The sequence below is a fragment of the Erinaceus europaeus genome, chromosome 2 (genome assembly GCF_950295315.1).
Source record: "Erinaceus europaeus chromosome 2, mEriEur2.1, whole genome shotgun sequence".
Taxonomy (NCBI): Eukaryota; Metazoa; Chordata; class Mammalia; order Eulipotyphla; family Erinaceidae; genus Erinaceus; species Erinaceus europaeus.
The window spans coordinates 52,933,788-52,949,013 of NC_080163.1; the positions used below are offsets into that span (position 1 = coordinate 52,933,788).

At 44.0% G+C, this 15,226-nt stretch overlaps 1 protein-coding gene across 1 annotated transcript in view; it reads right to left on the reverse strand.

The window, feature by feature from the left end:
- Positions 1–11,177: 11,177 nt before the first annotated feature.
- Positions 11,178–15,226, reverse strand: part of LOC132532419 (serine/threonine-protein phosphatase 2A 55 kDa regulatory subunit B beta isoform) — a 51,141-nt gene continuing 47,092 nt past the window's right edge. Inside the window, exons 3-4 of the mRNA XM_060180495.1 lie at positions 14,634–14,725; positions 11,178–11,917 (exon numbers count right to left, since the gene is read on the reverse strand). Coding sequence (XP_060036478.1) covers positions 11,638–11,917; positions 14,634–14,725 — 372 coding nt within the window. The 3' untranslated portion in view covers positions 11,178–11,637. The remainder of the gene's footprint in view (positions 11,918–14,633; positions 14,726–15,226) is intronic.

The window sequence follows — 15,226 nt, forward strand, 5'->3', positions numbered from 1 at the left end:
GTCAGAAGACCTGGATTCAGTCTTGGTCTTGGAGTACCTGTACCCTCTTAGGCAGACTTCACCCTCCTCTAGTCAGGAAGGTACTTCTAAGTTAGTTGAAATGGATCCACAGTTAATAATGTTCAGTTACTGTTGTTCACCAGTAAGATCATTGTCCCAATCCAAGTGTCCTTGTAACTGAGAAAAGCATAGTTGATTATCTCCTCCACTGTGGGGGCATGATCTAAGATCCCCTGTAGATTCCCTAAACCATGGATTATATCAAACTCTTTATGTCCTATGTGCTCTCCAACACATACCTGCCCATATAAAGTTTAATTTATGAATTGAGACTAGCAATAGCCACAATAATAATAACAACAATATCCTGTAATGACATCACACTGCTATTATTGTAATGTCTCTCTCTTTCAAAGTTAGCATATGGTTCCTGATACTTTCAAGCCTGATACTTTAAAACCAGTTGATCACAGGTAACTGAAATCAGGGAACATGAAACCCCAGATAAAGGAAAGGATTAACTGTAATGAGCTGATGAAAAAGGAAGTCATTATAATCTTATGCAGAGTCATATAATTTTATTGTCAACAGAGCCAGTGGAGTTCTGATGTGTGAATGTATCCCCAGACCTGCTGTAAAATGCTATAAAATGTTTTATACACCTTAGTTCCAGGTTGTGTTCTTAAGCAGCAGGGAAGTACCCACCAGCCCTTCAGGAAGGCTCTTGCATCCAGAGATGTTTGTGTGTGAGGAGAGTCTATCAGTGGGGATTTGAGGCTGTGTGGGCGAGTGAGTACCTGTGTGGATGTGTGTTTGCTGTGTGTGTGAGTGTGAGCGTGGTATATGAACACATATGATATCTTATAAGTGTGTGTGTGTGGTTTCAGTGAGGGTTATGTGTGAATTTACATTAAGAACAACCCCAGATCATTGGTTTAGTGCTGGAGAAAAGGAAAACACTGTGATCATTTATTTCTGGAACCTCTCCAGTGGCCCTCCAGAACCATCCTTTGAGACCAGTGGATGCAGTTAACTGTCACTGAGCTAGTCAAAGGGAACAGCTGATTTGAGTCATGTTCCTTTCTCTGAAATAATATTCTTTTTTTCTTTGGAAAAAGTGAACTTTTGAACTAAGTTTTCTCATTCCATGGTGGCTATTTTATGATATTTCATATATTTTATAAAATGACTCATTTTATTTCAGTTGTCTTTTTTTTCCCACCAGGCTTATCTCTGGGGGGTGGGTACTTGTGTGTCCACTCCGTCACTCACAGCGGCCTTCCACCCCCTTTTTTTTCCCTGGTAGATACAGAAATAGGAAGGGAAGGGGAGATGGGAGAAAGAGAGGCACATTGCTCCACCACTCATGAAACTTCCACTCTGTAGGTAGGAACTGGGGGGGGGGTGGCTTAAACCTAGGTCCTTACTTTTGGTAATGTGCATGCTCTACGTGGTACAGCGGCTTAGGCAAATTTCTGCTAATTCTTTCATCAAGAAGAATTTCTATGTAACTAAGCTCTCTGCATTTTCAAAAAAAATAATATGGGATATGGAGATTGGGTGGTGGGAATTGTGTGGAGTTTTACCCCTCCTACCCTATGGTTTTGTTAATTTATCCTTTCTTAAATAAAAAATAAATTAAAAGAATAATAATGTAAACACTAAGAGCAATATCCCTCATCTTGCCAGGGAAGGAAATGAGGGGTTGAAAAATGGAGTCCACCACTAAATAAATGCACCATGAAATTAGTACAATGACCCTAGTGCCCCTGCCCTGGTCATCTTTCTGTTAGAGTCCCATCAGAGTCTAGAAATCCATGCTCTAGTATACTCTGCAATTGGCCTGATATGCTGTCTGGTCCACTTTCTCTGGATGAGCAGTAGGCTGTGTTTAGCATGCAACTGTTGTCTCTCCTCTGTGACAAATGCAGCCTGACTATGCATAAGTCACCTGCACTTAGAGCTGGAAACCATTGGTCTTGATGAAATATGACTTTCAATTATGCCACAGTCAGAGAGGCTGAAATAAGATTGCCAAACTGGGAGGGGAGTTGAGTACTTTTTTTTTTTTTTCTTTAAAGAGTGACTTGGATATATAGAGTAAAAGCTGGCATTTACACCTCACACATTCCCTGCCAACCCAGCCATCCACCCCTGCCTCCCTGACCTACTGTTCTACCCCCTCAACTTTCCTCAGATTCCCTTCCCCCCATATCATGGACACCCAGGCAAATGAAAATGCCACTCTGCTCCCATCCCTGTCTTGTGCTATTAGCTGCATGCTCAGCTCTGAGCGATTTCTTTGGGGAGCTGACTCTTCTTCCTCTAGGAACATCTAGGGAGAGGTTTGCCTCACCTTTTGCTTCCAAGTAGGAGGGTTGAAAATAATAGCTGTCACTTCCCTTTGCCTCGTTACGAGGAATATTTAGTGCTGGAACTGGGATGTGGGGGAAATATCTTGGATGTGATGATGTTGCTCCCTGCTTCAGTGCACAAAGTATTGATTGTAAGCTGTCAAGTTTTCGCCATGCTTACAGGGTCCCAGAAGGCTCACTACTGTGGGGAGGGATAATGCATCAGGCAGGGCCGCATGTGCTCTATTAACTAACGTTCCACTTAAAGCTCTGTTGCTTGCTCTCAGAACATCTTGGCTTGCTGGCTCTGATTTTCCTTGTTTACTCCTTGTCTTCTCTGAGGTGTTCTATGATGCTGCCTATCAGGTTCTTGTAATTTAGTTTTCTCACAGCACTCTGAGGTTAGGCTTCTCTCAAGCATTGCATATTTGCTTATTATTTCAGTGAGTCCTTCCTGAGCACCTGCTGTGTGCCAGGTTCTGGGGAAGACAGAAGTGGACTTAGTGATCCCCAGATCCTCATGGAATTTAGGGTGGTCAGGAGAGTGCTGTTTAAAGCAGTTACACTAGAACTGCTTTTGTTATTTACCACACATTCTTGCTATTCTTCTTGTTGAGTTGGGCTACTGGAGAATTCCTAACATGTAAACCTTACAGACATTGTGTCATTATCTCTCTCTCTCTCTCTCTCTTTCTCTCATATTACAAAAGTTAATGTAACTAAGCTTAATAAGAAAGTGTATACAACTAATTTTTTATATCAAAGTAAAAAGATAGAGTGGAGGAGGGGACATGTGGGAGCAACTGACTTCTTTGTTGAACAGTCATTGTTTATTCTCATTCCAAGGGATCTATTTTCTCTTATTACTCATTAGAGTGCACATTTTACCATGTTCAAAGGCCTGAGCTTGAGTTTCTGGCCACCACATAGGAAACACCTTGCAAAGCAGAGTCTTTATGAGTGGTGAAATAGTACTGTGGCATCTCCCCTCTATCTCCCCCCCTTCTCTTATTGTCTGTCTAAATAGAGGGGAAGAGGAAGTCTGCTGGGAGCAGTTTAACTGTGCAGGCACAAAATCTCAGTCAGAACCATAATTCCAAAATTCTGTTGTCCACTAACTGCCATGTCCACACATTGATCTATTATAGGATTCATAAATGGATCCGATCCTTGTACATATGTGCCATGATTTAATTGCAGTGATAACTTCTTGTCAATAGTTTCTTTTTTTTTTAATTTGGAAGGGTGAACATTGCTTATTGCATCTATTCCATGAGCTCAAAGACCTGTCATTGTTTCCTTTAATATGAATTTTCATTGTTATTATTGTCACCAGGGTTATTGTTGGAACTCAGTGACTGTACAATTAGGTGCTGTTTACTGAGTGAATGAATGGATGCATCCAAGTCACCCAGTGGAGTGGCTATTCAGAGTAGTGATGCTGCTTCTATTTTTAGCAGTGGGGCAGCCCCCTTCCCTCACTTCTGTCCCAGACAAGCTGGCTGGGAAGGGGGTGTGGCACTAGCCCATCAGAGCACGGATCCCACTTCTCAGAGGTCTCTGGGTTCCCACACAAGGAGAAACTATGGAGAAATTATCTTTCTATTTTCACTGCAGCAGGCTCAGTTGCCCAAATGAATGGCCTCACAGCTGATTTCAGAGGTGGCTGAGTGCTAGGAGACCGTGGTGGTTGACTTTGCCAGGGATTGGGGCTGGGGAGTGACTAAGAACCTGGCAGTCACCACACATCTCCTTTGCTGGCTCAGCGGGGACTGCTATTTGGATGGTGTCTGAGGCCAGAACCAGCCAAGGTGGCTGAGTACCCTAGTGTTGCCACCAGCAGTTTGATCAGTGGGATATGGGTGAAATAAATTGGGGGATGCCTAGACAGCAATAATAAGGTCAGGACCAAGGTGAGAGCCCTCTGTGAGCTGCTTGGTTTCACTCTGTGCTTAGATGACAGATCAAATTTGTCTCCCTGGTCATCTACCAGACAGTATTTGGTCACAGGGAGACATGGCTTGTTTGTGAGGAGCATCATTGATAGAAATGAAAACAGGACCAGGTAACCAGCCCTTCCTTACCTGACGGGAAAGGGCAACAGCACATGTCTGCTACTGCTTCTGGCTCAGTCTTTTGAACTTGTTTCCCAACTTTGCAAGTGGAATGATATGTTTGCCAGGTGATTATATTTTTTAGTTTTGAATTTTTTTATTTAAAGATTTACTTGCCACCCGGGTTATCACTGAAGTTCAGTGCTTACATGATGAATTCACTCCCATTGGCCGTCTTTTAGCTCTTCCTTCTCCTTGTCTTCCCCCTCCCCACATTCCTCTTTTCTTCTTTGACAGAGACAGAAATTGAGAGGGGGAGACAGGGAGACAAAAGAGGGACACCTACATCAATTCCTCACTGCTTGTTGAAGGTCCCTCTCTTTCTCTTAAAACAGAAAGGGAGAGAGAAAGTAAAAGAGACCACAGCACCAAAGCTCCCTTTAGTGTGGTGGGAGGCCAGGCTTGAACTTGGGTCATGTTCATGGCAAAGCCATGTACTATCCAAGTGAGCTATTTCATTGACCCTGGTCTCATCTTGTCTGTGAGGGCACATCTGGAAGGTTTCCCTTATTCACCATGTGGACAACAGAAGTGTCATTCTACAGTTTCACTATTAGCAATGCTATATTCTTTTTTTAATTTAAGTTTTTTATTAATATTGATTTATAAAATTGTAATATAATAGGGGTATAATTCCATCAGTTCCCACCATCAGAGTCCTGTGTCCTCACCTCTCTGTTGGAAACTGCAGTAGTTCTTGCAAGGTCACCAATATGGACTGACTGTCTATATCAAACTATATGTATATATATATTATATGTATAATATATATTATATAATATATATTATATATATCCATATATATATATATTCCATTAGTTCTGCCTTCCTTCCTAAGTCACCCCTACATCTATTACTATTACTCTTTCCCCCTTTTTTTTTTCTCTTCTCTCTCAGAGAAGAGGGAATAGTACCTGGCTTCTGCTGGTGTTTTCCAGATCTGTTTCCCTTTGTTTGATGGCATAAAAACAGGCTTCCTGGTGACAGAGGCTTCAGGTCCTAGTGGAATGGAGGTGTAAGAGCTCTCTGGTTTACTTTCCCTATCAATTACTCTGGGAGTATGGACTGAAATTCTTTATGGCTTGCAGAAAGGTGGAAGTTCTGTAATTGCTTCTCTGCTGGACATGGGTGTTCAGTGGACCCATACCCCAAGCCTGTTTCTGTCTTCCCCTAGTGGGGTAGGGTCTCTGGAAAGGTGAGGTTCCAGGAAGCACTGGTGAGATCATCTACCCAGGAAAGTCAGGATGCAATGCCCCACTCTTGCTAGGTCTCTACAGACAGTGAGAAAAGGGGTTGGGGAAATACAGAACTCAAACAGGGGAGTAAGAGGGCAGCTCTGGACAGTTTTTCTGCAGGGTTGAAAAAGGGAAATTATGATCTCCCATGTTAGCAGCAATGGAGTCTGACTTTGATTATAATGAATCCAGGAGTGTTCAAAAATCAATGTGCTGTTGGTAACTGACTTATTTCATCAGGTGACTGACCCCCCCCCCCACCACCCCTACTGCCAACCAAAATTAGCTTCATCTTTGTTTCATGTGATAATTGTTCTGCTTCACACTTGCTGGTTGCCTGATGGGCTGATACAGTTGAGTTAATTAATAAGATCAAGGAGCGGTTTAAGGTGCTTCTGCTGAACAACAAACAAACAAACAAACAAACAAAGCTAGACTTTAAAGAAGTAATAGGCTAATTGGGAGCTGGGTATTGGCTTACCCAGTTGAGCACATACTTTACTATGTGTAAGGACCTAGGTTCAAGCCCCTAGTCTCCACCTGCATGGGGAAAGTTTCATGAGTGGTTAAACAGTGCTGCAGGCCTATCTCTCTCCTTATCTCCCCCTTCCCTCTTGATTTCTGTCTGCCCTATCAAAGAAAGAAGAAGGGAAAGAAGGTTAAGAAAAAAGGAAAAAAAAAAAACGACCACTGGGAGCTGTGGGTTCATTGTGCAGGTACTAAGTCCCAGTAATAACCCAGGTGGCAAAAAACAAACAAATAAACAAAAAAACTAATTAGGGGCTTTCTAAGTGGTTCACCCAGCAGAGCACATATATTATCATGCATAGGCACCCAAACCTAGACCTGGGCCACTGCAAGGGAATATCTGCATGGGAAGAAATCTCCATGAACAGTGGAGTAGTGCTGTAGCATTTTCCTCTTCTCTTGCTCTCCACCTCTCCCCCTATCTCTCTCTTTCTCACCTGCTTTCAAAAACAAACACACACAACAAAGGGTGTTGGGAGTGATGGAGTAGTGTAAGCACTGAGTCTCAGTGATAACCCTGGTGGCAAAGTAGTAAATCAGTTAAAAAAAAAAAGAAAAAAGAAACATATTGGTTCCTACTACCCATTCTCCTATGTCTGTCCCACAATTTCATTCTGGCTTGCATCTTTTTCCTGTTTCTTTCAAGTCACCTTCCTCTACCAGGCAAGAAAGCACAACGTCTGTCGAAGGTCAGCTCTGGAATTGCTTGTGTTGAAAGGTTGGGTCTGGTTGTAGCATCAGGAGGGTTTTATAAACATTTCCCCACACCAGCTGATGTCTTCAGGGTAACAGATGGCTCTGAACCACAGGCTGGGCAGGAGACAGCAGTGCAGGGGGTTCAGAACCCAGAACAGGCAAAGCAGCTGTTCATATCAAGGGGGACAGAGACTGACCTGTAGGCATCTCTTTTAAGTGCACCATCTCTGGGGCTGATGGGGAGGGCAAATGTAGAACTTAGTCTCCAGCAAAGACTGGGTCATTGTTGAAATGTGGTAGTGCTTTCTGCTGTGCTTGGTTCCATCTGTAGGCCCAATCCCTTTCTGTTTCATCTAGGGGCCTTGTATGTTTGCTCTCAAGTATCTTTTGTTCATGGTGGAGGAGAGAGTGGCTTCTCTGTACTCTTGGCTCCAAGGTATTTGGTCTCTGGGCTCAGAGTCTAGGGTTCTTACTTGGAGTGGGTATAGACTGTAGGAGTGTGTGAACCCCTTAAAAATCATGACCAAGGGGCCAGAGAGATAATTCAACATGTAGGATGTATACATTGCCATGTGCACAACCTGTGTCTGAGGGTGGGGGAGACAGCATAATGGTTATGCAAAGAGATTCCCACAGCTGAGGCTCTAAAGTCCCAGGTTCAATCCCCCCCCCCAACACCACTATATGTCAGAGCTGAGCAGTGCTCTGGTAAAAACGAACAACCCCAAGTTTGAGCCCCAGAATCACGTGGGAATGCTATCAAGGGAAGCTCTGATGATGCAGTATCTCACCTTCTATGTGAATATTAAAGCAGCTCAAGAATGGTGAAATAACATAGGTGATGTCCAGGGTCCATAATAGAGAGAGAAAGAAAGGAGAGAGAGAGAGAGAGAGAGAGAGAGAGAGAGGGAAAACCTTCATGACTGTTTTCTGGGGAAACGCTCTTGACTCCTGTGCGTGACAACCCATTGTCCTATAAGATCCTGTGACGCCATGAGGGACTTAACTGTTCTGTGCCGTCAGTGTCTTCATGTTTGATAAGCATGCTGTTAGTGGCTCAGAAACTGCTCGGAGGTGATGCTGAGGCACTTATCTGTTATGTTAATGTCTGTGTGATTCTGTTCATGTTAGGATAAATGGGAACATTAAATGTGACAGTTCATGATTCCTTTGAAGAAGGCAAAATCTTGCTTTTTGAAAGAGAAAAAAAGGTGACTGCAGTAGCACTAAATGAGCAATGGTGCAGAGCTGGGGACATTAAATCACCTCTAGTAGATGGGGGGAGCTGAGTCTCAGAGAAACAGAGACAAGGGCATTAAGGATAGAAAACTTAGGACCTTACTGGCCCTATTGATCCTGGTATAACAGTGATACTTCTTTAAAATACTTTTATTTTATTTTATTTTATTTATTTATTTCCTTTTGTTGCCCTTGTTGTTTTACTGCTGTAGTTATTATTGTTGTTATTGATGTCGTTGTTGTATAGGACAGAGAGAAATGGAGAGAGGAGGGGAAGACAGAGGGGGAGAGAAAGATAGACACCTGCAGACCTGCTTCACCGCCTTGAAGCGACTCCCCTGCAGGTGGGGAGCTGGGGGCTCTAACCGGGATCCTTACGCTGGTCCTTGCGCTTTGCACCACGTGCGCTTAACCTGCTGCGCTGACGCCCGACTCCCGACTCCCGATACTTTTTTTTAATGATGTTTCTGGGACTTCACCACTCTAAGCTGACTTTTTCAGGTAGCTGTAGAGTCAGAGAGGGAGTTAATGATTCCTTAATGATACCACTGAATCCATTTCTTCCCCAGTGCACTGAGGGCTAGACTCACATCTGGGTTATGCTCATGATAAAGCAGGCGCACTATCCAGGTGAGCTATCTTTGTTTTGAGTAGGAGAAGATTCTAACACTCTTTCAGGACTCCTCCATAAGCACTGCCCCGGGAGTCCCACCCAGTTATCAGCGGAGCCACTCACTACTGATGACTAGGACAGGCTTGCACCGCAGTGAACACAAGGGAGCACTGTGCAGGAAGGCAGCTACCTGGACTTTTGAGCTGTGCTGTTTCATACTGGGGCACAGCTTTCAAAAATGTACTGGCTTAAGCAGATAGTAGTTTCCTTGCCTACACACTGTTACCAGTTAGGTAGTAATTAGAACTCAAAGATGGCTCCTCTACTGGTTTTCTCTTCTCTAGGTTACACCTGAAAGTTAAGGCTTATTTATTTTGTCACTAGGGTTATCACTGGGGCTCAAAACCTGTTGTGGCCGCCATTACTAGTGGCCATTTCCCCCCTTTTCTTTCTTAAATACTTAAAAATAAAACACTTTTAATTTGATAGGATCAAGATAAATTGAGAAAGAAGAGGGGATAAAGGAGAGGGAGAGGGAGAGAGAGCAAGAGCGAGAACGAGAACGAGAGAGCACTACAGCCCTGCTTCACCATTTGTGAAGCCTCCCCCTGCAGGTGGGGACAAGAGACTTGAACCCAGGTCACTTAATCAGATGTACCATCGTCCAGCCCTGTCCCTTTTTCTCTTTGTGATAGACGTTGAGAGATAGAGGAAGAGAAATACAGAAGGAGAAACACCTGTAGCATTGCTCCACCTCTTGTGAAGCTTCCCCTCTGCAAGTGGGGACAGGGGCTTGAATCTGGGTTGTTTTTACATGGGAATGTGTGTGTTCTACCAAGTGTACCACCACCTGACCTGAAAGTTGGGGCTTCTAACCTATATACAAACTAAACGTTTAAGAAAAAACCCTTATCTCAAGACATTTGCCATCCACTCAGTAGCCGTTGGGAGAAATGAGTCACCTGGACATGGATGAAAATATGAAGCCTAACCCCACTATTCCAGATTCCTCCCACTTCTCCCCTAAACCATCTGTCTGATCAAATATGTAAGTCTCTTGAGTTCATTTAGCTTCCTTCCCAGAAGTGTGTCAAATAGAACATTCTGGAAGTTTTATACTTGAATTTTCTGTTGGATAAAGGATGAGGCAGTTTTCAAGTTTTAGGGCACTCTGTACTTTTTTTCTTTTCCTTTTTTTTTTTTTTTTTTCCATTTTGTCAGCAGGGTTATTGCTGGACTCGGTGCCTGCATGAGAATTTATCTTCTCCTGGTGGACATTTCCTTCCTTCTTTCCTTCTTCCTTCCCACAAAATAAATTGAGAGGGGGAGAGGGAGTCACCTGTAGCATTTGCTTCATCACTCATGAAGTTTCTCCCCTGCAGGTGAGAACTGGTGGGGGGGTGCTTGAACCCAGATCCTGCTACATGGTAATGTGTGCTCAACCTGGCCTGGCCCCTTCATGCCAACCCCCCCCCCTTTGGTTGCAGTTATTATTGTTCTTGATGTTGTCATTGTTGTATAGGACAGAGAGAAATGGAGAGAGGAGGGGAAGACAGAGAGAGGGAGAGAAAGACACCTGCAGACCTGCTTCACCACCTGTGAAGCAACTCCCTGCAGGTGGGGATCCCGAGGCTTGAACTGGAATCCTTACGCCAGTCCTTGAGCCACTTGTGCTTAACCCACTGTGCTACTGCCTGACTCCCTTTTAGGCCAACTTCTCATGGTGAAGTTTTCTGACCCCTCCCCAATCATTTTTTTTTTTTTTTTGGAGGTGAGCTCTCTGGTCTGTATTTTCCTGATCGTGAACTTGGGGTGGGTTAGAAGCATTTGACAATTAAAGTTTACAAGCAAACATTTATTTCACTGGCCATTTTTGCCCTAGCTGTAATGGAGATTGATGGCTGCATACTCAAATACAGAAGACACAGCACACCCCCAAAGAACAGAGCAGCCTTTCTTAGGGAGCCAGGGGAGGTGCACTTGGAATGGCAGCTAATAAAGCACCAGAGCTGGGCCTTTAGAAGTCAAGGCAGAAAAACAAGCTAGAAAAGGATTTGAAGAGAGAAAAGCCAGGGAACATAGATGTAGAGGACTGCAGGGATGCATTTCAAGTGGGAAAAAAAAAAAAGGCCAGAGTAACAAAGCAGCAGATGGAATCTGGGTGCTCAGGGCCTGGCCAAGCAGATTCTGAGAAGCACCGTGTGCAAAGCATTCTCTGTGTTCCCTGTTTCTATGGTGTTTACAGAAAAGGAGTACAGCTGTGTGGATGTGTTCTCTTCCCTCTTTATAGCCTTGTGAAATAAACCTCTGACTCAAAGGGAATGGCCCAAAAGGAAAATTGTGTAGGTGCAGGAGATGCAGACCCATTCTGATTGCTCACACAATGAAGAATTTCTCTTAAGAGTAAACGGTGTTTATTATTTTTTTCCAACCAAATGGGATTGCTTAATTAAAAAAAAAGTAGTCTCTTTTTTTTTCTCTTTAAATACTACAGACAACCTCATTATATCAGCAGACACCTAGAAACAAAAACACTGGACCCACCAGATAAAACTGGGCAATAAAAGCATCAGAAATTCAAGTCAACTAGGGAAGAATGACCGTTCACTGGCATCTCTCAACTCTAAACAGAAATGTCCTGGAACCCTATGGGGTATGACAAAAGTTTCTTAGAGAACAGGGGGTGGGGGGGTAGGTGGGAAATATGAACTCCTTTTAATGTGATTCCAGTTGTTTTCTGCATAGGGGGGATGAAAAGTCAGTGCATCAAATGAAGACCCAAAGGAGAAAAAAAACCCAGTTAAAACCATGTTTGACTAGTATTCAGTATGTGAGATTATAAGTAATAGCTTGCCCTCCTAGTTAACCTTGTCCTGGAATATATATAGGTTATTTGTAGCCGCCACTGCTATAATATTTTCTGAAGGATGCCAAGCTGTGTGCAAGATCTTTTTGCTAAAGTCCAGACTGTCAACACTGATCTCGTCTTTTCTCCGCTTGCCCCCCACACACACTTTTCGCGGTTTGAGGATGGCCCGGGGTTTGCTATTCTCCCTGGAGGCCTCCAGGGTGACATCACGCTTGGTGTTCCGGTCAAACATCCTGAAGAAGTTATTGTAGGAGCCTGTCATGATGACACTGCAAGGTAGAGAGGAAATAGGGAGTGAGTAGAGGCTACAGGAAGTTGCTTCTTTCTAGAGCAAACCAAAAACCGTGCCATGGCCAGTGTATGGCACTATTAGAAAAGCATGCCAACCAGAAAAAGAGCAAAAAAAGGGTTTGACTTCTAAGAGCTATAAGCTCTTTGGTGGAACTTGCAAATGAAGGACAATGATACCACTACTTGTGATTTATCTCGGTGTGGAAGGTGACTTGTGGTTCTTTGGCTCAGAAACTGAGTGTCATTAGTGGTTCCAGCCTTGCCTACCTCACATCGCAAGTGTGAGGCTAGAACAGGTTTCAAAAATTAGGGACACTTGTGAACATAAGGCATCAATGCACACATTTAAAACAAGGTGAGAGGGAGAGGGAGAGGGAGAGAGAGAGAGAGAGAGAGGAGAGAGGGAGAGAGAGAGAGAGAAAATCTGTGCATCTTTCAGTTCTAAACTTAGCCTTTTCAGAAAAACTCTTAAAAAAATGGATGTCAGCTGGCAGGGAGATAGATCAGCTGGTAGAGTACACACTTTATCATGCCTAGAGACCCAGGTTCAAGCCCCCACTTGCCATGTGTGAGCACCATGTGAAAGGGAAGTTTCATGAGCTATGGAGCAGCACTGTGGTGCCTTTTTAAAAAATCTTTTGCTCACTATTTTAAAAAAACTGCTGTGAATATGTAGGTATGAAGTGTGAGTAGGGGAGAAAATGTATGTCGCCATGGTTATACTGGGGATAAGAATAAACAAATCTGCCTGATGCATGGGAATGTGTGAGTTGAACCTGGTGTGCCTCTGCCTTGCCCTACAAACCTGCCTTTTAAAAAGGGTTTGGGGGCTGGGTGGTAGTACAGTAGGTTAAGCGCACAGACAGGCTTAAGTATCCCAGTTTGAGCCCCTGGTTCCCCAATTGCAGGGGGTGGCTTCACAAGTGGTGAAGCAGGTCTGCAAGTGTCTATCTTTCTGTCCTATCCGACAACAAAAATGGGGAAAATGGCCTCCAGGAGCAGGGGATTTGTATTGCAGGCACCAAGCCACAGTAATAACCCTGAAGGCAAAAAAAAAAAAAAAAAAAAAAATAGGGTTTGGGGTGAGGAGAAGGCATTTTACTGGACTCTTGGCATTTCTTCTTCTTATCATTTATTATCTCTATTTATTGGATAGAGACAGTCACAAGTCGAGAGGGAAGGGGGTGGTCAAGAGGGAGAGAGTCACCTGCAGCACTGCTTCACCATTCTCAAAGATTTTCCCCTGCAGGTGGGTACTGGGGGCTCAAACCTGGGTTTTTGCACATTGTAACATGTGTGTTCAGTCAGGTATACCACCACCTGGCCCCTCAGTTTTTGTCCCTTTTGGGGGGAAGAAAACCATCACCTTTCTGAACCCGAAACAAAAATTTCCAACTGTTGGGTTATGGAAGGAACGTGAATTGCCAGATTAGAAAGTCAAAACCTCTTCCTCTTGTCTCTACTACCACTTGCTACTTTATGAGCTTGGGCAGGTTATGTGATCTTGGTAAGCCTCAGTTTCCTCAGCTTTGAAATGGGGATGGCAAATATGACCTTTGCAATTGTGGTTGGTTGCCATTACATAAATGGGTGCACTATGAAAGTGTAGCTTTTGCATTGCAATTCAGATAGAGGGGAGATGGTAGGCGTAATCTATGCAGGCAGGGCTGGGGTCTTCCTTCACATGTAACAATGCACTGTCTTCCCTGAATGAGCTGCCTGCTGGGATTTGACTCCTCTGCCATTCCTCTTATTATTTATTTATTGCCACTGATATTATTGCTAAGGGATACAAAAAGAGAGAGAGAGACACCTGCAGCATTGTGCCATTGCTTGTGAAGCTTCCCTCTTGCAGGTGGGAATGGGGGGGCTTGGACCTGGGTCCTTGCACAGGGTAATGTGTGTGCTCTACCTGATGTGTCACTCCTTGGCCCCTCGTGGTTCCTTCAGGCCCTGCTGAGTGGAGCGTCATTGGTTCAATGGCAAAGAAAGCAAAAAGGAAGGTCAGGGAGTGACCGACAGTTTCCAGCTTACTAAAAGCTGAATCTGCCTGTATCAGAATTTCCAGGCTGCCCAGCACAGTTGTAGGTGCTGCCTTTATCAGGGAGCTAAATCAGTCACTGGTAGCCTGTGCCTAGTTTTCCTGGGAGCCAGAGGCACATTTGTATTTGTCAAACTGAAAACGAACTATTGGGAGGTACTATGAAGCATTGTTGAAATCAAGGACCTTAAAACAGTAATAAATCACTGGGAGAGACTGTGATAAATGAAGCCAACTCAAATTCAGCTAATGAACTGCAGGGCTTTTGGCCAGGTTTACATTAGCAGCTTCAAGGGGGTAATTTCTGAAATTAGAAAGTGTATGTTGCAGTCCTCTGAGCTGGTATTTGTGAATGGCTTCTAAGTGCTCTTCACTGGAGGCATACTGACTTAGCTCTAAGTGTCTTGTGCAGAAAAGACAAGATTTTCTTGTTGACATTAAACAGTTACCTGTGCCAGTCCTGAGAGAGGATCTGAGAGTCTGATGACATCTTTCTTACTCTCCAGGCCTGACGGCAAGGGCCAGAGACATGTCCTATGCACCTCTATTTTGACTCCTCTTTTCACTGCACTCCTCTGAGAATAAATAGCTCACTGGCCTCACAAGGACAACACCCACCTAGGAAGGTTCCCCAGCCACAGAGTCTTTCTTACCTGTCTGACCCATTCCACACACACTCGAATTTATCAAAAATGCAGTCATTTTCGTAGAGGGAGCACAGCTTGCTGCGGAGGTAGTCATGGACCTAGGGGTGGAGGGAGAGAGACAATGAAGAGGGTGAGTTACCATTTAGGAAATTATTACTTTGTGAATAATTTTGATTCTCTTTTGATGTGAGCTCTTCATTTTCTGGGTATCAATCTGGATCCCCAATGGCTCTCGGTCTGGACTAGGACTTGGTCTTCTCAAACTATGAGATAGGAGGTTGGAAGTTTGTGCCTAGTACTATAAAGCAGGGGTTATGGAATCCTTCCTTATGCTATGCTATGCCGTGCCGTGCTGTGCTGTGCCGTGCCGTTCTGTTCTGTTCTACGCTACTCTTTCTTACCTGTCTTCCACAGAGACACAACAAGGCAGAGATAGTGTAAGAGAGAACACAGCACAAAAGCTTCCTTCCATGTAGTGGGGACCGGATTTGAACCCAGGTTGCGCACATGGCAAGCATCATACTATCAAAATGAATTTTTTATTATTTTATTATTTTGATGGCCCAGAATCTCATTCTCTCTTCCTCCTTCCCTCTGAT